Source organism: Pongo pygmaeus, chromosome 4 (assembly GCF_028885625.2).
Source record: "Pongo pygmaeus isolate AG05252 chromosome 4, NHGRI_mPonPyg2-v2.0_pri, whole genome shotgun sequence".
Lineage (NCBI taxonomy): Eukaryota > Metazoa > Chordata > Mammalia > Primates > Hominidae > Pongo > Pongo pygmaeus.
Window position 1 is genome coordinate 35034878 of NC_072377.2, and position 24223 is coordinate 35059100.

Below are 24223 nucleotides of genomic sequence, written 5' to 3' on the forward strand. Positions count from 1 at the left end.
CAATCTCTGTACCAAGTTAGAAAAAAAAAATAATTCAAGCCCAGATCAAGCTGTCTCACGTACAGATTTCAATAAATATTTTTATTTTTATTTTATTTTTTGTTGAGACAGGGTCCCACTCTCTGGCCAGGCTGCAGTGCAGTGGCATGATCATAGCTCACTGCAGCCTTGAACTCCTGGGCTCAAGCAATCCTCCCGCCTTAGCCTCTGGAGTAGCTGGGACTACATGCATACTGCACACCTGGCTAATTAAAAAAACATTTTTCTTTAGAGATGAGGTCTTGCTATGTTGGCCAGACTAGTCTCAAAACTCCTGGGCTAAAATGGTCCTCCTGCCTCAGCCTCCCAAAGTGCTGGGACTACAAGTGAGAGCCACCATGCCTAGCTCAATAAACATTTTTTACTGCAAACAAAAAAGTTTATGTAAACGGCTGGGCATGTAAACTCCCGGCACTTTGGGAGGCTGAGGCGGGAGGATCACAAGGTCAAAAGATCGAGACCACCCTGGCCAACATGGTGAAACCCCGTCTCTACTAAAAATACAAAAATTAGCTTGATGTGGTGGCGCATGCCTGTAGTCCCAACTACTCGGGAGGCTGAGGCAGGAGAATCGCTTGAACCTGGGAGGTGGAGGTTGCAGTGAACTGAGATCGCACCACTGCACTCCAGCCTGGCAACAGAGTGGGACTCCATCTCAAAAAAAAAAAAAAAAAAAAGTTTATGTAACCTGTTCTGTATGTTCAATGACGTACTACCTGCTGATTTGTAAGTTCACCCACCACTGCATTAAAGGTCCACTTAAGGCAGGCTTGACAATATTCCACAAATAGTACTGTCCTAACCTAGTCAGCCATGGCAACCAGAAATCCTTGGACAAAATGGCAGGAAGCAAGACCATTTTGGGATCAAGTGTCAGGCACCATGCCTAAGGGTACAGGCCACAGGGTTTACTAGATTGTTAGCTCCTTTTCACTTAAGTATGAGGAATTACTCTGAAATAATTTAGTAAGTTCACATATCCTGAATACCTCTAGTTTTGCCAGTGAGAGCCACTACTAGTATCTATTATAATGATCAACAAGCTATGAATTTCAAAAATATACTTCACACATTTACTCTGCTGATTATCAAAACCTCTGGACGTGACTGAGATACAGATACAAAAAGTACTTGAACCCGCTGCTTTTGGTCTTTCTGATTAGAACACTAGCTGTCCACTCCTGAGAGGGAAATTCTGTTAGAGCTAATGACTCCTCCTGGGGTGCTTGTAACCTGATACTAATATAAAAGCAGCACTGACTATTCCAAAGAGAATGAAAGCAAATTACAAACATAATTGGGAAAAGAAAGAATACTACACACTCCAAATTCTCAGGACCCAATACATTTTATTTCAGGTGGGGATAAGGGACAAGCAGTGTGAAGACAGGGAAGGAAAGAAGGAAGTCTCTATGTTCTGAATGATTCCCTACCCCAAACTGTTGAGAGTGCCACATTCTGCCCTTTTAGCAATTTTAACTAATTTTTACTAGGACTTTGATAACACCACAGAAACCCTGTGGCTTCCTGTTAAAATGACTGTGTTACATGCCTTATTTTTATTAGAAAAGTGGAATTTAACAAATACTTTTATTATTTTGAAGCATTTCATCAATTCTAGGTGGAAGCACTACATCATCGAATGGGAAATCAACAAATGAAAAATGAAAAGATTATCCATTCACAGTAAGCACCATTTTACTAGAGAGATAAATTTCAAAAAGACTGTATTCTTCTATATACTACATATCAATTTGTAGTGGCACCAAAGTGTCGCCTGCTCTGCCTGAGGGAGCACTCCCCCTAGTGATTTTCCATAGGAAATAAAGTTAAACTTAAAGTAAAAATTTGTGGGTCAAATAGAACACACACAAGGAGGAAATTCTTTATAAAATAAGTACCTTGATGTTAGGGTGACTTAGAAACAATTCATTAGTCTCTGAATTCTAAACAGCTGAAGACATGCAGCTAAAACAATAATTTTTATTTTATTTTAATTTTTTATTGTTTTTGAGACGGAGTCTTGCTCTGTCACCCAGGCTGGAGTGCAATGGCACAATCTTGGCTCACTGCAACCCCCGCCTCCTGGGTTCAAGTGATTCTCTTGCCTCAGCCTCTCAAGTAGCTGGGATTACAGACACCCACCACCACACCCAACTAGTTTTTGTATTTTTAGTAGAGGTGGGGGTTTCACCATGTTGGCCAGGCTGATCTCGAACTCCTGACCTCAGATGATCCACCCGCCTCAGCTTCCCAAAGTGCTGGGATTACAGGTGTGAGCCACCATCCCGGCCTAAAATAATAGTTTTAAATGTGCAAAAATATCCATCCTTACTGAGCTGATTTATATTTGTTTTAAATTCTTTTTAGATTCAACTTTTAACAGATACATTAGGCCAGGCGTGGTAGCTCACGCCTGTAATCTCAGCCGTTTGGGAGGCCGAGGCGGATGGATTGCTTGAGCTCAGGAGTTCAAGACTAGCCTAGGCAACATAGTAAAACCCCATCTCTACAAAAAATACAAAAATTAGCAGGGCATGGAGGCATGCACCTGTAGTCCTAGCTATTTGGGAAGCTGAGATGGGATGATTGCTTGAGCCTAGGAGATTGAGGCTGCAGTGAACTGATTCTACAACTGTACTCCAGCCTGGGCAACAGAGCAAGATCTTGTCTCCAAAAATAAAAATAAAAAACCTTAGATCAAAACAAATTTAGAGCTAAATCATCAGAATTAAGTAGTGACTAATAAGATGCTAAAAGAAAATCTGAAATTGGAGAGTCTTTCATCTAACAAAGTTACTAAATGCCCATTATATATTAGGCACTGTTCTTTGTTCACACTAGTAACAAAAGACAAAAAATAACTATCCTATTTCACTTTTAACAGTCCTTAGAATGTTGACTGATTAGATATTTTCCTAAGTATCTTCTAGGTTTGTTCTGTTCTTGGTGTTTATCTAAACAAAAAATATTCTGACAACATTTAGTAAATTCATTTGTTTCCTTCTTGAATACATACACTTCAGAAAATTCCAACTTCTTTTGTAGTCACTAGGCATGCTGAGATTGAGACACTTACTAGTTATCAGGTACTGACCCTGGTCACCTCCCAGAATTGTCCATATGCCTGGGAAGCAGTGCCTGCCATTGTGCTGGAGTAGCCTCCTTGTAGCACACTTTGCTGTAATACTCTCCAAACCAATTTTCTCTAACTCTATGTGACCTATATTAAGGTAGGGCATTCCAATATATCCTCCAATTTTGGTGAATACAATTGAATGGTTCTCAACAATGAATAGTTTGGCATACTTTTATTTGGGGGAGGTGGTGGTCACAATGACTAGCATCAGTGGGTAAGGGCGAGAAAGGCTAAATGAATCCTGCAATGGGATGACAGTTTTTTATCCTAAAGAACCGTCTCACTCAAAAGGCCAATAGTGACTGTCCATGGAGGGACACTGAGCTGTTGTCACCTGGTACGGTAACAAAGACAGAAGCTTCACTTTACTCATGTAATTTTTTCTACTAGACAGTAAGTCAGATAATTTTAGTATTGTATTTTATTAAATATATTTATATGCCACAAAAATTATTTTAGTGACAACTACTAGGAAAGTACAAAATCACTTAATAACTGGTTTTCTACACCTTGATTTGTCAAGAAACTCATAAGCAAATGGAAAGTAATAAGTACTGATTGCAGTTACTTACTACAGTGAACAGTTTTGAGAACAAGAAGAAAACCTGTAACACTGAAAATGGCTTTATATCCCATTCATAGATCTCTTCAAAAGGTCTACTTTAAAAATAAATCACATAAAGAATTGTTCAGACTTGTTTGGTGATGCCTCAACTTGAGAACATTTGCAAGGAAATCACATGTAAAACCAATCATCTCAATACAATTAAATGCTATTAAAGAAAAAAAAAGTTTCCTTTAAAACAGTGGTTCCCAAAATTTAGCAGGCATCAGAATCTCCTGAGGGAAGCTTGTTAAAATACGGAATGCTGGCCTTCTCCCCAGAGTTTGCTACAAGTTTGCAGGCCATTCTGATGTTGCTGCCGGCACAACACTTTGAGAACCACTACTTTAAGATCTAGTCTCTAGAATTCAAACTAATAAGCAATGCCCATATGCCTTTGCTTTTTCTAATAGTAAATAAATAAAAGAATATTTCAGGTAGCTGCATCAAACTTTAAGCCTTTAGACTCTTTTTTTTTTGAGGCAGAGTTTTGCTCTTGCTGCCCAGGCTGGAGTGCAATGGCATCCTCTCAGCTTACCACAACCTCCGCCTCCCAAGTTCAAGCAATTCTCCTGCCTCAGCCTCCCAAGTAGCTGGGATTACAGGCATGTGCCACCATGTCCGGCTAATTTTTTGTATTTTTAGTAGAGATGGGGTTTCTCCATGTTGGTCAGGCTGGTCTCGAACTCCTGACCTCAGATGATCCGCCCACCTCGGCCTCCCAAAGTGCTGGGATTAAAGGCTTAAGCCACCGCGCCCAGCCGCCTTTAGACTCTTGAAATGTTACGTTGACTCACAATTACTCCCATGAGTTCAAAAGACAGAACTAAAGGACAGTCCTGAATAATCTATGACTACAGGAAAACATTTATTTACATGCCCTCTACAAAATGTATTTACAAAACATAGTAACTATTAGGGTACACGACCTTGCTCCTATCTTCCCCATTGTGCTTCTCTATAGAAAATCCAATATGAAATTACAAACAGTACTGTACTCAGAGCAAGAACTTCATCTATCATAAATGTACACATAAATATCAGTGAATTGTCATACTCAAGATTCAGATTCAGGAACTTCTTCATCAGGGCAGCAGTAATATTCCACAAAACATATTTGTCCATCTTCATTTCTAATCATATACTGTAATGAAAGGAAGCCTCTGTTATCTGTCCGAATAGATACCTTACAAGATAGGACTAATGCCTTTGTAGAGGGTTTCAGTAAGGAAATCTTGTATCTGTAAAAGAAAATATAAAACGCTGTTATATCAACACAGTGAACACTGCTCAGAACTCCCAAGTAAAGGACAAAAAGTAGCAAATCTAAGAATAAAATCAAGTACTTATCCAATTTGCTAATATTTTCTGTTTTAAAATTCATCCACTGTTAGAACCCTACATCCCCTAGTAAGTCCAGCACTCTACTATTCATTTTTATAAAATGCTGTGCATTTTAATTAACAGATTGAAAGTGTTTTTATTTAACAGATATCTGGCATTTAACCTCCTCTTTATCACCAATGACAACCTCTATATTAAGAACTGACCTGTTGACTTGGGTCTGATTACAATGAAATGCTTCCATCAAATCAGAATCTTTGGGATAGTCAAGGTGGGAACTTCCGGCATTTCCAAAAGTAGATAACCTATAGAAAATGATTACCTCATTTATTCATTCGTCCAAAAATAAACCACATTAGGATCCAAATAAAGAAAACACTTCCTTAAGAAATTCATACTAGTGGGTGAAACAGACATGTACACAAATGCTTACAACACACGATAACAAGTACCATAATAAAGCTCCCACTAGAGTTCAGGGAGTTCAGGACAACTAACCAACGGCTTTGAAGAAAATCAATTGTAAAAGGAAAAGGGTAGGGAACACTTTAATTTCATTACCCTAATCCTACTCTGAAAATGACTTTTCCTCATCCTTAAGTCAAAAGTATATAACAGGAGAGAGAATTGAGGACTGATGGAAGACCTTGATCTAAGTCAACTGCAACCGTTAGGTCTGTTCCCAATCCTACACCTAGGAATTACAGCTTTTCTATATCTTAGACTGCTCTTAAGGCTATTTCATGGTTTTCCTCACTTGGTAATACGAGAAGTTATTTGTAGACACTTTATAAGTGTTAATATGCTGATTTAATCTGCAAGAACTCCCGGAACATTTGCTGCAGGGTTAGCACGTTGCTAAGTATTACATGAGCATGGTGATAAGATCCAGGTTGGTTTTCCCTAAGTTCCATTTCTGCCTCCCATCTTCCAGGTGTGGTTTTCCCAGGGTTCATCTTTTCTTTCTTCTAATATAATCTCTCTCTCTGACCCGTCTCATCCATACCCAGCCATGATGATGGTTCCCAAATCTAAATTTCCAGTCTAAATGGATCTCCTGAGCACCATAACTATATATCCAGCTACTCCCTAGTGTCACAGGTACTTAAAATTTAACATATCCAGGAAAAAATTTCAACTCCTACCTCCCTACCACCAAATTGTTTCCCATCCTGGAGATGAAAGATACCATGGTCCATCCAGTTACCCAGGCTGAGAGAGATCACTGAGGAGATCCTCTAAAACACTGTTTAAGTACCTGAATTTTTTACGTCACTCCACTGCTAAAGTAGGGTTTCCAATTTCCATTTTGGTTAACTTTGTCAGATCTTGAGCCAAATTTTTAATTCCCCAAAGTCATGAGAAGGGCCTGTGATTCTTTTTCTTTTCTTTTTTTTTCTGAGACGGAGTCTCACTCTGTCACCCAGGCTGGAGTGCACTGGCGCAATCTCAGCTCACCACAACCTCTGTTTCCTGGGTTCAAGTGATTCTCCCACGTCAGCCTCCCAAGTAGCTGGGATTATAGGCACGTGCTACCACGCCCAACTAATTTTTCTATTTTTAGTAGAGACAGGGTTTCACCACGTTGGCCAGGCTGGTCTTGAACTCCTGACCTCAAGTGATCTGCCCACTTCGGCCTCCCAAAGTGCTGGGATTACAGGTGTCTGCCACTGCACTTTTACAGCCAGGCCTGTAATTCTTCTAAAGTAGTTACAAAAAGAATACCTTACTCCTTTTATTCCATATGTATTTAGGGCCTTTAATATTCTGAAATATTTCAAAAAGAGAATATTTAGATCCTCTAAATTGCTAGAATCTCTAAACTGAATCTAATCCTGAAAACAGACTTGTGTTAAAGTATCAGGAACAGCTTTTTTGACATTGTACTCCTGCTGAAAACTGCCCTCCCTTGGGAAGCCAGCCTTGAGCAACCCTCCCTAAATCCTTATATAGCATTTCCCAGGTATGTGTGTGTGCTATCTTGGTACTTAATGGTTTGCTGTTTCACATTATCTTGGCTTCACCTTGGTTTTAAGCTGTTCTTCCCACAATGCTTAATAAGATGAATAAGCACACGGTAGGTGATCAACAGACACTTAGTGAATGAATGAGCCATGTGTAGAAAACTTCTTCTGCATCCTGAACTAACTTGAAAAAGATACCATAATACAAACACCCTTTCCAAACACTTAAACCCAATTTTCCTCATGATGTAACCTGATCTATGACAGTAGGCAGTAGTACAATGAAAACACCACCAGTTTATAAAGTAGAGGACTGGGCTTCTCATCTAGATGCCACCACCACCTAAATATGAAATAGTGAGTTAATATTCCTGGGTCTTAAGTTTCTTGATCCATAAAATTATGAGGTACCAGTACAAGCTGTCTAAAGTTGTGAAAACTCTAAAAATGTGGATAATAAAAATTTTGCATCCTAAGCAAATGTCTAAGTGGGAAGATGGAGTACAGACCACATTAACTATAACTGCACTGCTCTCAAGTACCTGAAATAAGGCTTGTCAGGAGACATGGTAATTTGTAGGACTTCACTCGTCATATCCAATTCAGAAAATGCTTCACGGAGCCCCTCTGACTGCAGAATAATTTTATTAATAACATTGGTGCTGCAGAAATCAAAGTCCAGGGTCTCTTCAGGTTCCTGTGTATTGATTTTGCAGACTGTCACCACTCCTCCTTCTTCCAGGAACAGCATCAAAGGGTAACCATAACCTTGGTAACACATCCGAAGTGCAGTTAAAGTCCCTGCAATGGAAAGAAGTCATACTTGGCCTTAGCTTTATAGCTCTGGGTTCAGCTTCTCCTCGAAATGATACATAAAATTTCTCAAGAATAATTTATTCCGCCCAATTTCTTGCATATATGTATCTCCTCATAAAAAGGGATGACATCTTCCCTGATGACAGTTGTATGTAGACAATTCCAAAACTACAAGAAAATTGGGAACCAGAACCAAATGTAACATAATTCTTTGGAATCATTTTCAGGTTGTCATACACACCTCAGAAATAGCTTGATGATTTTATATACATACAATTTCAGGATACAGAATCTATATGGATCAACACAGCAAGTAACTAAACTGCTGCAGAACAGGGTATGCTAGTCCTTGAAGGTTCAATGTGTGTAACAGTGGATTGCTATCATCTGTACTGTAACGTCAGTGTACTCACTATGACAAGGATCCTTCCAGCTTTTCCAACTGGGAGATATTCTTTATATTTCCTCGAATTTTAAAATCAAATTGAGAGAAAAAGAGGGTTGTTAATGGTCGTGTAAATTTTAATTCTGCAAACCACTAGAGGGAAGGAGGAATATGACAGGATATTCAAACTCCTTCTCCTTACTGGATTGAGAGCCACAGTGAGGAATGGAACATGACAGATGCTTTTGTGAAAAACCAGCTGGAGAACACTGTATTAGAAAATGTATAATTAATAACAGTGGAATTGTCTGTGGAAAAGTAAAATACATTTTTCTGGAGAACTATATTGAATTTTTTCCTAGCTAATCTCCAGGTTGCTTTCCTATGAAATAAAATCATTCTTCTGGGGATTCCTTATAGTTTTATACCCACAGCAATTCAATTTTACCATTCTTAAAAATAATTCCCTTAACAAATAAAAAAATATATATTTTAAAGAAAATCATTTGGCAACCGGGCGCGGTAGCTCATGCCTGTAATCCCAGAACTTCGAGAAACTGAGGCGGGCAGATCACCTGAGGTCAGGAGTTTGAGACCAGCCTGGCTAACATGGTAAAACCCCGTCTCTACTAAAAATACAAAAAATTAGCCGGGCGTGGTGGCCTGTGCCTGTAATCCCAGCTACTCGGGAGGCTGAGGCAGGAGAATCGCTTGAACCCGGGAGGCAGAGGTTGCAGTGAGCTGAGACTGTGCCATTGTACTGCAGCTTGGGCAACAAGAGAGAAACTCTGTCTCAAAAACACCACAAAATCATTTGGCAAAACAGACATAACTTATAAAATATGGCTTAAAAGAAACAAATTTTGAACACAGTAAACTAGGAGTCAGAACTGGCTTTTGTTTTCCTCTGCCACTAACTAGCTGAGTAATTCTGGACAAGTTAGGAAAAAAAAGCAATTAAAACATTTCACAATATTAAAGATATTTAAGTCACGTCCAAAGTATTCTTTTGGCCAGTTCGAATTTAAAATCCCTCAAAGCCTTGTAAATTAAAAAAGATGAATGCAAATACTTCTACAAATATGAAAAGAATTATAAACACATTTGCAATTAACATTGTGAAATGTTAGAACCCATGACTGTGGCCACTGAAAAATGAATTGGCATTAGCTTTCTGAACAAATGTTTATGTTCCAAATAACTTCCTGTATTTTTCTGACCACTATGTATAACACTTTTATGTCTTTATACTGATAACAGTTTACCTGGCATAGGACTTGATCCAAAAATAGATAAACAGTCTAAAAGGACAGTTAAATTAATTCGAAAAGTAACAGACTCTTCCTGAACTTTAAACTCCTGAAATATTCCAGCCTATGAAAAGAGTAAAAATGAAAATTGTTACATAAAAGAATAAAAACTAATATATAAGGTCCTAGATTTCACTTTATATGTTTAAAAAATACAATACTATGCTAATCCCATGAGAATAATTTCTGATTAGCAATCAAAACATCTTAGAGACATTCTTTGAAGCATCCTTATCTCCATTCCTGGATCTAAAACTATCCCTCTGTGACTCTCCCTTGTCTCGTTTTTGTGCCTATCACTACTGCTAAGGTCACTTGGAAAATAGACGAATGACTTGATAATGCATGAGCAATATTAGTTTCAACTTTTATTATGATTTTTTATTGATACGGGGGTCTCACTATGATTACCCAGGCTGGTCTTTAATGCCTGAGCTCGAGCGATCTTCGTGCTTCAGCCTCGGTCTCCTGAGCAGCTGGAATTACAGGTGTGAGCCACCATACCATGCCCGTGCATGAGGACAAGAACCATGTCTTATTTACCTCTCTATCCCTGAGGTCATGCTGTGCACTTACGTGTTAAAAAACGCTTAGTTGAACTTGCAATCCTATCTGAACCACACAAATATTACTTTGGAAGAACAAAAATTCTATTACAACCAGTAAAGGAAAAAACTACTCTTTAGTAATAGCATATTGCAGTGGTAAAAAGAGCATATATTCTGGGAACAAATGTTCAGGGTTCTTATCCCAATTCAGCCACTTACCAGCTGTGGGACTGTTGGCAAATCACTTAAAATTGTGCCTCGTTTCCACATACATAAAACGGGAATAATAATAGAACCTACCTTACAGGACTATTGTTAAGATTAAATAAGTTAAACAATAAGAAGACTGTAGCCTACCCAATAATCTAGTTTAATAAACTTTAGTCATTACTAACCATTATCTCCGTAAAACAAGATGGGAAAAGAATTTGTTACCGGGAAAGAAAAAAAATTCAAGTAATGTTTTGTTCTCTAACTTAAGACTATTAAGTTATTTATTTATTATTTATTATGACTATTCACAAGTTATTATGACTATTAAGTTATTCATTTTGCCTACTGAAACCTTCCGATTTCATTAAATTGCATTTAGAATATCTATGGCACAGGCTTAAAGGCGCCTACTTCCATACCTGAATAAAAGCATTTGCTTGCACACACTTTGCATTTTCCACTGTTACTTTGATACCATTTTTAGTTGCGAAACACGTGGCATGTTCTCGGAAATGAATAGCTTTCAAGATAGTGGAGAGATTCCTAACGTTGTCAAGGCTGGCCACAAGGCTGTACTGATCATCCTCGTCTTGGATCTGTTGGGTCAGAAGGGGCATCGTCCACTGCGCATTCGGCCCCGAGGGATGCTCCTGGGGCCAAGAACTGCTCGGCGGATCGCCAAACACCTGAAGGGATTAGACAATAAAATTCCCATCAGTGCTGGCGAGGTCCGGCGAGCTCCACCTGCGGTGAGAGGTGGAAGGGCGCTGGGAGGCTGAACTCGGCTGACCAGGCCGAACCCCACCTATGTCACTTAACTGTCTTTGTAATTCTGGGGGAAAATTATCTAAGCTACGGTTTCCTCGTCTCCGTGAGAGGACAATAACGTGAAAAGTTGTGAAGAATGAAGACACGCAACTGACACGGTATCTCCCGGCCAAACAGGAGCTACAAATCCGCGGGGAGTCGGTTTTGTGCAGCCCGCGCCACCAGCCCCGCCTCCAACAAAACAGGCGATGGCGGGGCGGGCCCGGAGTGTCCAGATGATCCTCCAAGAGTCCCAGACAAGCCCATTCACCAGCCCGCCCGCGGGACAGCATCGCTGACTAGTCTCGGGGTTCCCGAGTGCGGAAACCCTACCTTTGCGGTGGGGTCTGGACGCCCGAGAGCCCTTCCCAGCAAAGTCCCTGAGGAGGAGCGAGGCGGCTCCGAGAAATCGCGGAGAAAGTGAAGCCAGTCCCGCCACTCTTCAGACGGGCCCTCCACCTCAGCCACCGTCACCACAGAGCTGAAGGAGGCCTAGAGAGCCGCGCGTGCCGCGCCGAGACCGGAAGGAGGAGCTGAGCGCTTAGAGCCGCAGAACCATAGAGATCGGAAATAGGAGCGAGCGGCAGCGCCGGAAAGGAGGCCAAGAGCGCGGGCGGCGAGGCAAGATGGCGGCAACCAAGAGGAAACGGCGTGGAGGTTTTGCAGTTCAGGCGAAGAAGCCAAAAAGAAACGAAAAAGATGCGGAGCCGCCAGCTAAGCGGCACGCCACAGCAGAGGAGGTGGAGGAAGAAGAGAGGGACCGGATCCCAGGCCCCGTTTGCAAGGTAGGAGGGGATGCCTCCGGGCGACACCTGCGGCGGCGGCTCTGTGCGCCTTTTCTTGGGTTACTTACTTGACTACAGCCCTGCTTAATTTCAGAGTAGCCCGGGTGTTAACGGTAGGTCGGTTTTAGCAATTCTCCCGGCCAGATTGGGCACGGAGTTTGCAGCTAATCCTTGTGCACGTGGCCGTCTTCCTGGAGGCGGCGGGTTTTAAAACCTTTACCCGGCCCACGGGGAAGCGACTTACAGGGTGCTCAGATCCAGCGTTGTGTCTTCCTAGTTGTTGAGTTTTTTTTTTTTTTTTAATGTTTTTGGAGAGTAGTGCTCCAAAACTGTTTAATGTTTTAATGTTTTTGGAGAGTAGTGCTTTTCCTTGGTTATTTCTCGCTATTGAGTATTTCTCCAGTGATTAGTATGCCCATATACTGCCATAGTCAGCCACTGTCAGTCAGGGATCCTGAAGTATGTTAGGGGAGCCTTTAAAAAGTTGTTGCCCTTGGGACTGTGATTCTGACTTGTTAACCAGGTCTTTAACTCAAGAGATAATGAAAAATAGACTAGATACTGTGAGCTTTACCTGTATTCAACAGACATTGAGTGTGCCATGCATTGTACCAAGTTAGGCTTCCTTTGGGTTTGAGATTGCAAAGGTGACTAGAATGTGACCTCTTCCTCTTGAAATGTTGGAGTTTAGGAGGAAACTTAAGAATTCAAATAAGTTGGTGGTTTTTATTCAAAAGAAGTGCACAGAAGTTGTTGGAATTAGCTTTCATTCAACTAAGAACTCTTCTTAAGCTAGACAGAATACTGTGAACAAGGATTATCTTTGACATTAATTTCTGCGTCCTCCTCACTTAGCATAGTACTCTAGCGCGAAGTAGGTGATAAGTAAATGACGCCGTGTGGTGTGGTGGCAAGCTCTAGGAAAGAGTGAGCTCTGTGGAATGAAAGATAAGTGAAAATTCTAGCCCCGTTATTAACAGCAACATTCTGTGCTCTTCTCTGACCTGCAGATTGGGGTGCGGGGGGAGGGAATATTTACTTTTTATGAAAAATAAGCTGGACTTGTACACTTCCAGTAAATGTTAGTGTTCTCATTCTTCCCTTAAGGAGCTAAATAGTATCTATAATCTGAGCCATACTTTGATACATTCTATGGAAATGCAGGAGATAAAAATTATTTTTACCCTAGTATAATAAGATAAAGAATCATGAAGGATTTAGCCTTTAAGCTGCATATCAGAGGAAGTGTAGAATTTTGACATTCAAAAATGAGAGGGAACACTCCAAGGGAGAAAAAAAAAAAAAATGATGAAAGGCTTTGATGTAGGGAAATGCTGAAAAATGTAAAAAATAGAGCCAGATTGGATTGCAGTAGGCTTCATTTGGGGCAATAATGATGTAGACATGAAAATCTGTTTTACAATTCAGTGTCGAAGCTATGTCATTTGAACTTTGTTTATAAAACTCTGGGAAGTAAGGATGTGATGGAAGTATTACTTTAAAAATAGCCGGGCGCGGTGGCTCACGCCTGTAATCCCAGCACTTTGGGAGGCCGAGGCGGGTGGATCACTAGGTCAGGAGTTCAAGACCAGCCTGGCCAAGATGGTGAAACCCCGTCTCTACTAGCACTACAAAAAAAAAAAAAAATCAGCGAGGTTCAGTGGCGGGCACCTGTAATCCCAGCTACTCGGGAGGCTGAGGCAGGAGAATCGCTTGAACCCCGGGAGGTGGAGGTTGCAGTGAGCCGAGATCACGCCACTGCACTCCAGCCTGGGTGACAAGAGTGAGACTCCATCTCAAAAAAAAAAAAAAAAAGTAAACTGTTGAAAAAGCTAGTCAATCATATCTATTGGAGGTGCTCATGTCTGGGAAGGTTAGCCATTTAGGAGTTTTGCAGTTAATATAAGACTAAGTAAGTGCAGTGTGAATAAGAAAGGATTAAGAGTTGTGGGAAATTATTATGAGACCTCTGTCATGGAGAGCACAGAAATAAAAGAGAGGGCTAAGAAAGAACTTTTAGGGTTGGGAGGAGGAATTGGAGAGATTGAAGTTGAAAAACAAGAAAGAAACCAAGGAGGGCATTTCTGGGTGGCAGATGTGGTCAGTGAATGTTGGTGAGAGATGAAATTAAAGGAGTCAGGATGGTTTGACTTGCTACTTGGAAGCTCTTAAAAAACAAACAGGGCCAGGTGCGGAGGTTCTTACCTATAATGCCAGCACTTTGGGAGGCCAAGCCGCTTGAGCCCAGGTGTTGGAGACCAGCCTGGGCAACATAGGGAGACTCCTGTCTCTACAAAAAAAAAAACTACCTGGGCATGGTGGCACATGCCTGTAGTCTCCAGCTACTGCAGATGCTGGGGTGGGAGGATCACTTGAGCCCAGAAACTTGAAACTGCAGTGAGCCGTGAGTGAGCACTTCAGCCTGGGCAACAGTGTGAGACCCTGTCACAAAACAAGATCAGTTCAGTATGAGATTTTAAAATCTTAACATTTTCTTTTTCTTTAGGGAAAGTGGAAAAATAAGGAACGGATTCTCATCTTTTCTTCCAGAGGAATAAATTTCAGAACAAGACATTTAATGCAGGACTTGAGAATGTTGATGCCTCATTCTAAAGCAGGTGCCTTTATATCATATACTTTAGAAATTTCTGTCTATAAACTTACCTATTTTTATGTTTTCACTTATTTTATATATTCTTCATTTGTTCAGTGTTTTCACGAAAAAAACACAATGCCTTTTATCCTTTCAAGTGCCACAGTTTTTCCAGTTAACATTTCGTAAGAAATTCTTTAGACTTCATTAGGTAGTTTCTTTACTTTTTAAAACAGATGTCCTAATATTATTGAAACCTTTCTTGACGGTCCAGGAATGCCTTCACTGTAATGCTCCTGAAGGTCCTGAGATAGGTGGGATGGTTTGTCCTAAGTGCTAAGGACTGCCGTGTGTTGCTTTTTGGGCCTTTTTTTTTTTTTTAACTGTTTTTATTGAAAAATGGACCTGGGATAGAATTTGAAGCACCTTTTAAGTTGGAGTCAGAGCCTATTGCTAAATGCCAGGTTATTTATTTATTTTTAAGCAATGGGTTATTTTACAGGCAAGAACAGTATGGCCGGGCATGGTAGCTCATGCCTGTAATCCCAGCACTTTGGGAGGCTGAGGTGGGTGGAACACTTGAGTCCAGGAGTTCCAGACCATCCCGGACAACATGGTGAAACCCTGTCTCTAAAAAATAAAAAAAGAATGAAAAAAGTAAAGTACATTAGCCAAATGTGGGGGTCACTTGCCTGCAGTCCGAGCTACTCAGGAGTTTCAAGCAGGAGAATGGCTTGAGCCCAAGAGGTCAAGGCTGTCATGAGCCGTGATTGCGCCACTACATTTCAGCCTGGGCAAGGAGCAAGACCCTGTCTCAAAAAAAAAAAAAGTTTGGAACAGTGGAGTGGCAGTGCCATCATATAGCTGTTGTTGTGCTTACGTTGAGAGGTGCTTTGGGTTTTTTTTGTTTTTTGTTTTTTATTTTTAAAATTTTAACTTTTATTTTAGATTCAAGGAGTATATGTGCAGGTTTGTTACAGGGGCATAAGGTCAGTTTTCTTTGACACCTATGATTAAAAAGTGAAAGATATTTTCATTGAAACTGGTTTCCTTTAACATAGTCTTTGGTTTGTGAGAATTTTCCCATTTTTGAAAAGGATTCCTAGAATACCTAAATACTGAGAAACACTGCTTACACTATAATTTCTAATTCTTACAGACTATATTTTACTTATTTTCTTTACATTTACAAAGTGTCAAGATTTTTTAAGCGATTGTTTTCAGGTCTTGTTTTGAAAATTAGTAATAAAATCTCCTTTAAACTGAAGAGTGTAAAAAGACTTTATTTTCTAGATAGCATATGTGGTTTGATTGAAATAACTTTGAAATCACCTTTAATTTATTTGCTCTTTCTTTTTTTCTTTTTCTAGATACTAAAATGGATCGTAAGGATAAGCTATTTGTGATTAACGAGGTAATTTTGGAAAGTAATTGCAATAAAATATTTTAAAAACATTAACAATGGCTCATTTCAAAAATAAGTCATTCAGTGACTTTAAAAATTGTTTTGTAAAAACTATTCAGACACATTTTATTAACTCTTCAATAACTGGTCTTCCAAAGTTTTCTCTCTCACAGTTTAGTGCTTCAGTCATTTCTGTTTGTTTTGTCTGAACAAGCATATTGAAATTTCCTCAGAAGGATTATGTCCCGTTTTTTAACCCCGTAGTGTCTAGTATTATGCTAAATCCATAGTAGGTACTCAAAAAATTATCAGTCAACATATATAAAGTAAAATAAGTCCATTAAACATATACACGTGTGTATCTATACGCATAGATACACGTGTGTATCTATACACCTATGTGTGTATATATACACATATATACACCTGTGTGTATATATACACATATATACACCTGTGTGTATATATACACATATATACACCTGTGTGTATATATACACATATATACACCTGTGTGTATATATACACATATATACACCTGTGTGTATATATACACATATATACACCTGTGTGTATATATACACATATATACACCTGTGTGTATATATACACATATATACACCTGTGTGTATATATACACATATATACACCTGTGTGTATATATACACATATATACACCTGTGTGTATATATACACATATATACACCTGTGTGTATATATACACATATATACACCTGTGTGTATATATACACATATATACACATATATATACATATGTGTGTATATATATACATATATACACACATATATATAAATAAAAATAAAACCCACATGGTAAAAAGTGTTTTGCCAGTATTAAAAGTGATTTGTGTGGAACTGGCTCTTAAGGTATTACAAACTAGGAAGAGGTTACATTTTCAAAGTATTGTTTAAGATACTAATGTATATTTTTTTAACCTCTGGAAGCACAGAACATAAATTTACATTTTAAAGCAAAATTTTCAAAACTTAGAAGAATTAGGATCATTTTTTCACTATTAGCCTTCTTTAGAGCACAAATTTTTGAACCTCTGCTGTAATACCACATTATTCTATGTGCTGTAGAAACTGTTTAACAGAGCAATGTCCCTGTCATTATGGAACTTATATTCTAATGGAGACAGGCCATAAACAAGGTTTATAATTTCAAGTAAAGATAGGAGAAATAAAGCAGGTTATAGGTTTTCGACAGCTGAGGCTAGACCGGAAAAACCTGTTCAAAGGGATGGTATATTTGAGCAGAGACCTAGTGAAGGAGAAATATGGTAAAAGACCATTCTAGCTAGAGAAAATGGCAACTACAAAGGCCCAGAAGTGGCACAAACTTCCTGTTTTTGTGTTTATTCTAAGACCAGTAAGAAACAAAATTTTTTTTTTTTTTAAGTTGTTAGGGTTTATTTGTTTAACTGGTTTTGGAGACAAAGTCTCACTCTGTTACCCAGGCTGGAGTGAGGTGGTATGATCTCAGCTCACTGCAGCCTCTGTTTCATGGGTTTAAGCAATTCTCCTGCCTCAGCCTCCCGAGTAGCCGGAACTACAGGCACACGCCACTATGCCCAGCTAATTTTTTGTATTTTTAGTAGAGACGTGGCTTTGCCGGGTTGCTCAGACAATTCACCTGCCTTGGCCTCCCAAAGTGCTGGGGTTACAGGCATGAACCACCTCATCCAGCCATAAGTTGTTAGGTTTAAAGTCTTAAATAGTTTGGAGTTTAAGAGTACTATATTAATTAGAGTTTGTGAATACTACAGTAATACAAGACTTCACTCCTGTAATGTTTTTATATCAAGTGTGACTTTTGTAAGCCTTCAAGACATTGAAGTTTAATTTGAAATAGGTTTTATATACTTAGGCTTTTCACCCAATCCCTTAGTGATTTTATAGAACAAAATCACCAGAAATCATAGTATAAATGAACAACTTAAGTTTTGTGATCTTAAAATCAAAAAGCTAAAAAGTTAAAAACCAAAATAATCATTAAAAAGGATGTTTTTAGTTCTATAAGGACTGGATTTTCATAAGATTGGCTAAGAAGATTGATTATGAAGGATTAATATAAGAAGATTAGTTGTGGTATGCCTTATCCATAGGGCATCTATTTTTAGTCTTTGTAGTTTGTAAATGGGACTATGGGCAGAAGAGGTTCCTGGCCGGGCGCGGTGGCTCACGCCTGTAATCCCAACACTTTGGGAGGCCGAGGCAGGCAGATCACCTGAGGTTGTGAGTTCAAGACCAGCCAGGCCAACATGGAGAAACCCCATCTCTACTAAAAATACAAAATTAGCGGGGTGTGATGGCACATGCCTATAATATCCCGGCTACTCCAGAGGCTGAAGCAGGAGAATCATTTGAACCTGGGAGGTGGAGGTTGTGGCGAGCTGAGATCGTGCCATTTCACTCCAGCCTGGGCAACAAGAGCGAAATTCCATCTCAAAAAAAAAGAGGAGGAGGGAGGTTTCCAGTAATCAGAAGTGAGACCATTTTAGATGCCAGGCCCAAAAATATGATAGATAATTTCACCCAAGATATGGGCACAGCATCTAGTTTACCTTGGGTAGAATACCTAAGAGGAACTTTAAAGGTTTCTTCTGTGAATAAATAAATCTTTAGGCCTTTGTAGCCTATTAGCCTGGTTAGGTATTTTTGAGATAACTAGATGATATTAATCATATATAATTACTTCAGTTCTCATTTATATTATCTACTTCATTTTCCTATACTTTGCTTCCTTTAGGTTTGTGAAATGAAGAACTGTAATAAATGCATCTATTTTGAAGCTAAGAAAAAACAGGATCTCTATATGTGGTAAGAGAATGTATTAAGATTTTGGTTAAACTCATTTAAGTGGATTTGTTCTTTGTACCTTTTATGTTATAGACTCCTAGTCTTTCATGTTAAGAGGTTGAGAATGAAGCAAACTTTTTTGATTTCACAAAACTTGATACCTTTAAAGAAAATTAAATATATGAATATTATAAGCATATTATTTATGGTGAATAGGTGGTAAGCCTTGACTACATTCACTAATTAGTTGAAAAAGCTTCCTCCATATCTTTCAGGCTTTCAAATTCACCTCATGGACCATCTGCTAAATTCCTTGTTCAAAATAGTAAGTTGATTCAATAAATATTTTTAGATGAGGAAATTAAAAATAATCTTTTGAAATAGTTGTGCAAGTTATAACTATTTTTGTTTTTGTTGTAATTTTTCTAGTTCATACTCTTGCTGAACTAAAGATGACTGGAAACTGTTTGAAAGGTTCTCGGCCCCTTTTGTCTTTTGACCCTGTAAGTTTCTCATTCAGTGTATGAGGTCTAATTTTCTTATCTGGCATGGTTGTTTTTAGTAGATATAGTTGTGTTATTCAATTTAGTTTTACCCCACCTTGATTTTATGGATTATCAATTCTTTCAGGCACATTTATAATGAGGTTATAGCCAGGTTTAGAAACAAATGAGCAAACAGTTTTAAACAAGGCAGTCTACTGTTAAATAATATGCTTACCTTATTTTTATAGGCTTTTGATGAATTACCACATTATGCTTTGTTAAAAGAACTCTTAATTCAGGTAAATATCTTTTAAATTAGCTATCCAAAATATACATGATATATCTTGGAATAAGGAACTAATATACACTTTTTTAACTAGATCTTTAGTACACCACGGTATCATCCCAAAAGCCAACCATTCGTGGACCATGTGTTTACTTTCACCATTTTGGATAATAGGATATGGTTTCGGAACTTTCAGGTAAACTTTACTTGATTTTTATTTATACCTTTTTTTAAAATTGAATTAAATGTATGTATGTATGTATGTATGTAATGTATGTATGTAGTGTGTGTGTGTATGTATGTATGTATGTATGTATATACGTATGTATTGAGACAGAGTCTCACTCTTGTTGCCCAGGCTGGAGTGCAGTGGCACAATCTCGGCTCACTGCAACCTCCACCTCCCGGGTTCAAGCTTCTCCTGCCTCAGCCTCCTGAGTAGCTGGGATTACAGGCACCCATCATCATACCTGGCTAATTTTTGTAGTTTTAGTAGAGACGGGGTTTCGCCACGTTGGCCAGGCTGGTCTCAAACTCCTGACCTCAGGTGATCTGCCCGCCTTGGCCTCCCAAAGTGCTGGGATTCCAGGTGTGAGCCACTGTACCTGGCCTAATTTTTTTTTTTAGAGATAGAGTGTCGCAGTGTTGCCTAGGTTGGTCTTGAACCTCCTGGCCTCAATCATCCCTCCTCAGCATCTTGAGTAGGTGGGATTACAGGTGTGAGCCACTGTGCCTGGTAAATTTTTAATTAAACTTTTAGATAAGGATATACAGGGTTTGCATACACAAAAAAATGCAAATAATCCTTTTGTTTTAAATAGCTTTCTTTTCCCTAAAGAGATTGCTGCAAGTAACTATGTACTGTCTTATATCTTAAGTGATTCCTACCTACTTCTATTCATGACTGTTAGTTGATACAGAGTATGGATTTCCTAATAAGCCATTATATATTTAACTTTATAGAAAGGGAATGGCTTGAAGATCCATGAGATACTTGGGTTCCTAATTTGTACAAAGTGCTGTAAAGGATACAGTAAAATAGAAGTTTCTCTCTAAAAGCTTAGAAGTTTCAAAGCACCTCAAGGCTTAAGACCTAGCAAAATGTAATTGCTATAGAAGGCATTCAGTGGCAACTGTTAGATGATGAGTCATACAGTGACTCATTCAGGAGAAAAGAAGAGGTGATTCTAGAAATCTTGAAGCAGGAGTTTGGCAAGATAAGTGCAGAAAGATGAAGAGGTGGAAGAGAACAGCAAGAACAAAATTTTAGACAGTATATGACATAAACTGAGCTCTTTTCTGCATAGTTCATATTGGATACCTGGCATGTGAGTTGAACACATCCTCCTAACCTCTGAGGGCAGACATGCCTGAACTAATAGATAACATAAATATTTGTTATTCAGAAGTTGCCTTTTAATTCCATAATCAGTAGCTATTAAATAAATTTAACCACATATCCTTTTAATCTAACTTGAATTAGATTTATAAAAACAATTTAGGGATTGATTTAAGTTTCAAGAGTTCCCCCATAATGTGCTTTAATACATTTTGTTAATAGTGGTTACTATTTTAAAATCCTGTTTTACCACAGTTTTTCAAGGATATATGCATTGTGAGAAGCAAGATGTGAACCAAAATCTAATTACTCAATTTTAAAAGAACACACCGAATAAACATTTTTCCGTGACAACTTCCTATAAGTACTAATAGATTTCAGAAAATATTGATGATTTGGCATTTACGAAGTTTCACCCCCACCTTGATTTCATGGATTATCAATTCTTTCAGGCACATTTATAATGAGGTTATAGCCAGTATACCTTTTAGGAATAATGTAACCAAACCAAAATGAAATATTTCCTTTTTATTAAAGATCATAGAAGAAGATGCTGCTCTTGTAGAAATAGGACCTCGTTTTGTCTTAAATCTCATAAAGATTTTCCAGGGAAGTTTTGGAGGACCAACTTTATATGAAAATCTTCACTACCAGTCACCAAACATGGTAAGCTGTTGTGTCATTCAGTAGTCTTCAATGTACCAGAACCCTTTGGCCAAAATGATTCTGTGAAGTAATTGCTATTTTATTACCTGTGAAACTGAATTTGGTTTTTGCTGCATAGAGACTTGGAAATTACTCCTTTTTTTCATGACACTGGCTGAAAAGATACATGGTTCATAACTGAAAGTCTTTGCCTTATATAAAATGTTTATTTTTATTTCAAAAGCATCTAATCTTTTTTTTTTTTTTTTAAGCATCGGCGTGTCATAAGATCCATCACAGCTGCAAAATACAGAGAGAAACAGCAAGTGAAAGATGTGCAAAAACTGAGAAAGAAAGAGCCGAAGACTCTTCTTCCACATGATCCCACTGCAGATGTTTTTGTAACGCCAGCTGAGGAGAAACCAATAGAAATACAGTGGGTGAAACCAGAGCCAAAAGTTGATTTGAAAGCAAGAAAGAAACGGATTTACAAAAGGCAAAGAAAAATGAAACAGAGGATGGACAGTGGGAAAACAAAATAAGTCAATGGAAACCTGATTTGTTTTTCAGTTATTTTATATTTATTTTGTATTCAATTTGTAAATACTTTTATTATCTAATACTGTCTTATGTCTAATTAGTATAGCATTTAGAAGAAAGAAAAATTAAGATCTTAAAATCAGTGATTATCTTTTTCTAAATAAAATATCACCAGAATTCATCAGTTAATTTCTGATTTCTTTTTAAAGTTTGTATTGCTAAAAATGTAGCATACTTAATGTAGCCTGTTCTCTTGGGTTGGAATTTTTGGTTTAGTAAAGCTGAAATTCAGACATTTATTAGGTCATATTATTTGTAAAAACATTTACAAATGTTTTTACATTTGTAAATGTAATAGGTGGCTGCTGACATGGACAGATAGAAATACAATAATATATAACATACATATCTAATGAAATGATACATGCTGTTTCATCACCTGCTTTTTTGACTTCACACTGATTATTTTTCTATGTGTTTGTTCTACATGTTTACTTGCTAACTGCGTATTCTGTGTACCAAAGCTGTGTAATCAGTATTTTCAGTTTTTCCTCCTTTTTTTGCTGGTATCGATGCTTGTAGTGAATACTCACTATATATGTTACATGTCTTTTTACACAACACTTTTGGTTTCCTAGAAGTGCAACTTAGGTTAAAGATTATGAACTCGAGGCTTTTTGCTTGCTCCCTCCACCACCATAACCTCACTAGAGGCTATTAGAGGGTTCATTTCCTTGTCCCCTTACCAGTTTCACTATGCATGAAAGAATCTGTCAATTTAATAGGTTAAAGCATTGGTTGTGGATGGTAAAGTAGGAGTAGACTGGTAGAAAGGAAGGCATCCCACTGAAGTTTACTTAGTCACCAGTTGATGAAGCCATGGAAGAACCAACCTCTGATTTGTCACTTCAAAAAACAGTATATTAAAATGTTGAGGTTTTGAGAATCAAATGTGTTAATGGCTGTGTTGAAAGCACTTTGTAATTTTTTTATTTTATTATATTTTGTTTCTGAGATGGAGTTTCGCTCTTGTTGCCTAGGCTGGAGTGCAATGGCGCGATCTTGGCTCACCACAACCTCTACCTCTCTTGTTCAAGTGATTCTCCTGCCTCAGCCTCCCAAGTAGCTGGGATTACAGGCATGTGCCACTACGCCCGGCTAATTTGTATTTTTAGTAGAGTTGGGGTTTCTCCATGTTGGTCAGGCTGGTCTCGAACTCCTGACCTCAGGTGATCTGCCCACCTCGGCCTCCCAAAGTGCTGGGATTATAGACATGAGCCACCATGCCCGGCCAAATTACATATTTATTTTAGAAGCAGTGTGTGTAGATTACTTATTTAGAAAACTAATAGTAAAAGGAGAAAAAAATAGGACAGTTGTTAGAGGGGATACCAGAACATTTGAATTTTTCCCCACATGAAAGAGAAACTGCCCATTGTGTAAGGGGGCACTAGGCTTAAGATCTTATGGGTAAATTAGTAACAGGGAAAGAAAAGATTCTGAGTACCAGTGACCATGGAGGTAGGTGGCTGCTGACATGGACAGATAGAAATACAATAATATATAACATACATATCTAATGAAATGATACATGCTGTTTCATCACCTGCTTTTTTGACTTCACACTGATTATTTTTCTATGTGTTTGTTCTACATGTTTACTTGCTAACTGCGTATTCTGTGTACCAAAGCTGTGTAATCAGTATTTTCAGTTTTTCCTCCTTTTTTTGCTGGTATCGATGCTTGTAGTGAATACTCACTATATATGTTACATGTCTTTTTACACAACACTTTTGGTTTCCTAGAAGTGCAACTTAGGTTAAAGATTATGAACTCGAGGCTTTTTGCTTGCTCCCTCCACCACCATAACCTCACTAGAGGCTATTAGAGGGTTCATTTCCTTGTCCCCTTACCAGTTTCACTATGCATGAAAGAATCTGTCAATTTAATAGGTTAAAAAAAAAAAAACACCTTTTTTTTTGGTTGTTACTGATTTATCCTTTTTGACTGGACTAATCATGTTTGTTTTTCTGTAGTAGGATTGTCTTTTACTGATTTTGTAAGCGCTTTTATATAGTAAGTTTATTATAGATACCTTTCCTAGTTCACTTACATTTTAATTTTATGTATTTATTATTTTAAGTCTTTAGGCA

At 38.4% G+C, this 24223-nt stretch overlaps 2 protein-coding genes across 4 annotated transcripts in view; one reads left to right on the forward strand and one right to left on the reverse strand.

Moving 5' to 3' along the window:
• The window catches only part of RAD1 (RAD1 checkpoint DNA exonuclease), a 31211-nt gene that overhangs the window by 4381 nt on the left and 2607 nt on the right, over window positions 1-24223 (reverse strand). For 2 of the 3 annotated variants that reach the window (XM_054487024.2, XM_054487023.2), the window contains exons 3-7: window positions 10782-11048; window positions 9557-9665; window positions 7633-7891; window positions 5333-5431; window positions 4840-5023 (exon numbers count right to left, since the gene is read on the reverse strand). In XM_054487024.2, the coding sequence (XP_054342999.1) occupies window positions 4840-5023; window positions 5333-5431; window positions 7633-7891; window positions 9557-9665; window positions 10782-11048 (918 nt within the window). Of the gene's footprint in view, window positions 1-1368; window positions 5024-5332; window positions 5432-7632; window positions 7892-9556; window positions 9666-10781; window positions 11049-24223 lie in introns of those variants that run through there. The other variant, XM_054487025.2, reaches the window with a different exon arrangement.
• Window positions 10901-22256, forward strand: BRIX1 (biogenesis of ribosomes BRX1). The gene is made up of 10 exons (XM_054487026.2): window positions 10901-11954; window positions 14461-14572; window positions 15918-15961; window positions 18726-18796; window positions 19051-19100; window positions 19205-19278; window positions 19509-19559; window positions 19641-19742; window positions 21423-21551; window positions 21803-22256. The coding sequence occupies exons 1-10, from the start codon at window positions 11796-11798 to the stop codon at window positions 22070-22072; spliced, it is 1062 nt and encodes a 353-aa protein (XP_054343001.1). The 5' UTR covers window positions 10901-11795; the 3' UTR covers window positions 22073-22256.

What these genes read in the sequence shown, in the direction of transcription:
- BRIX1 (XM_054487026.2), top strand. Translation starts at nt 11,796, where the DNA reads ATGGCGGCAACCAAGAGGAAACGGCGTGGAGGTTTTGCAGTTCAGGCG. An exon ending in CCCTTTTGTCTTTTGACCCT is followed by an intron (nt 19,279 to 19,508) that starts GTAAGTTTCTCA and finishes TTATTTTTATAG; the next exon opens with GCTTTTGATGAATTACCACA. An exon ending in TATGGTTTCGGAACTTTCAG is followed by an intron (nt 19,743 to 21,422) that starts GTAAACTTTACT and finishes TTTTTATTAAAG; the next exon opens with ATCATAGAAGAAGATGCTGC.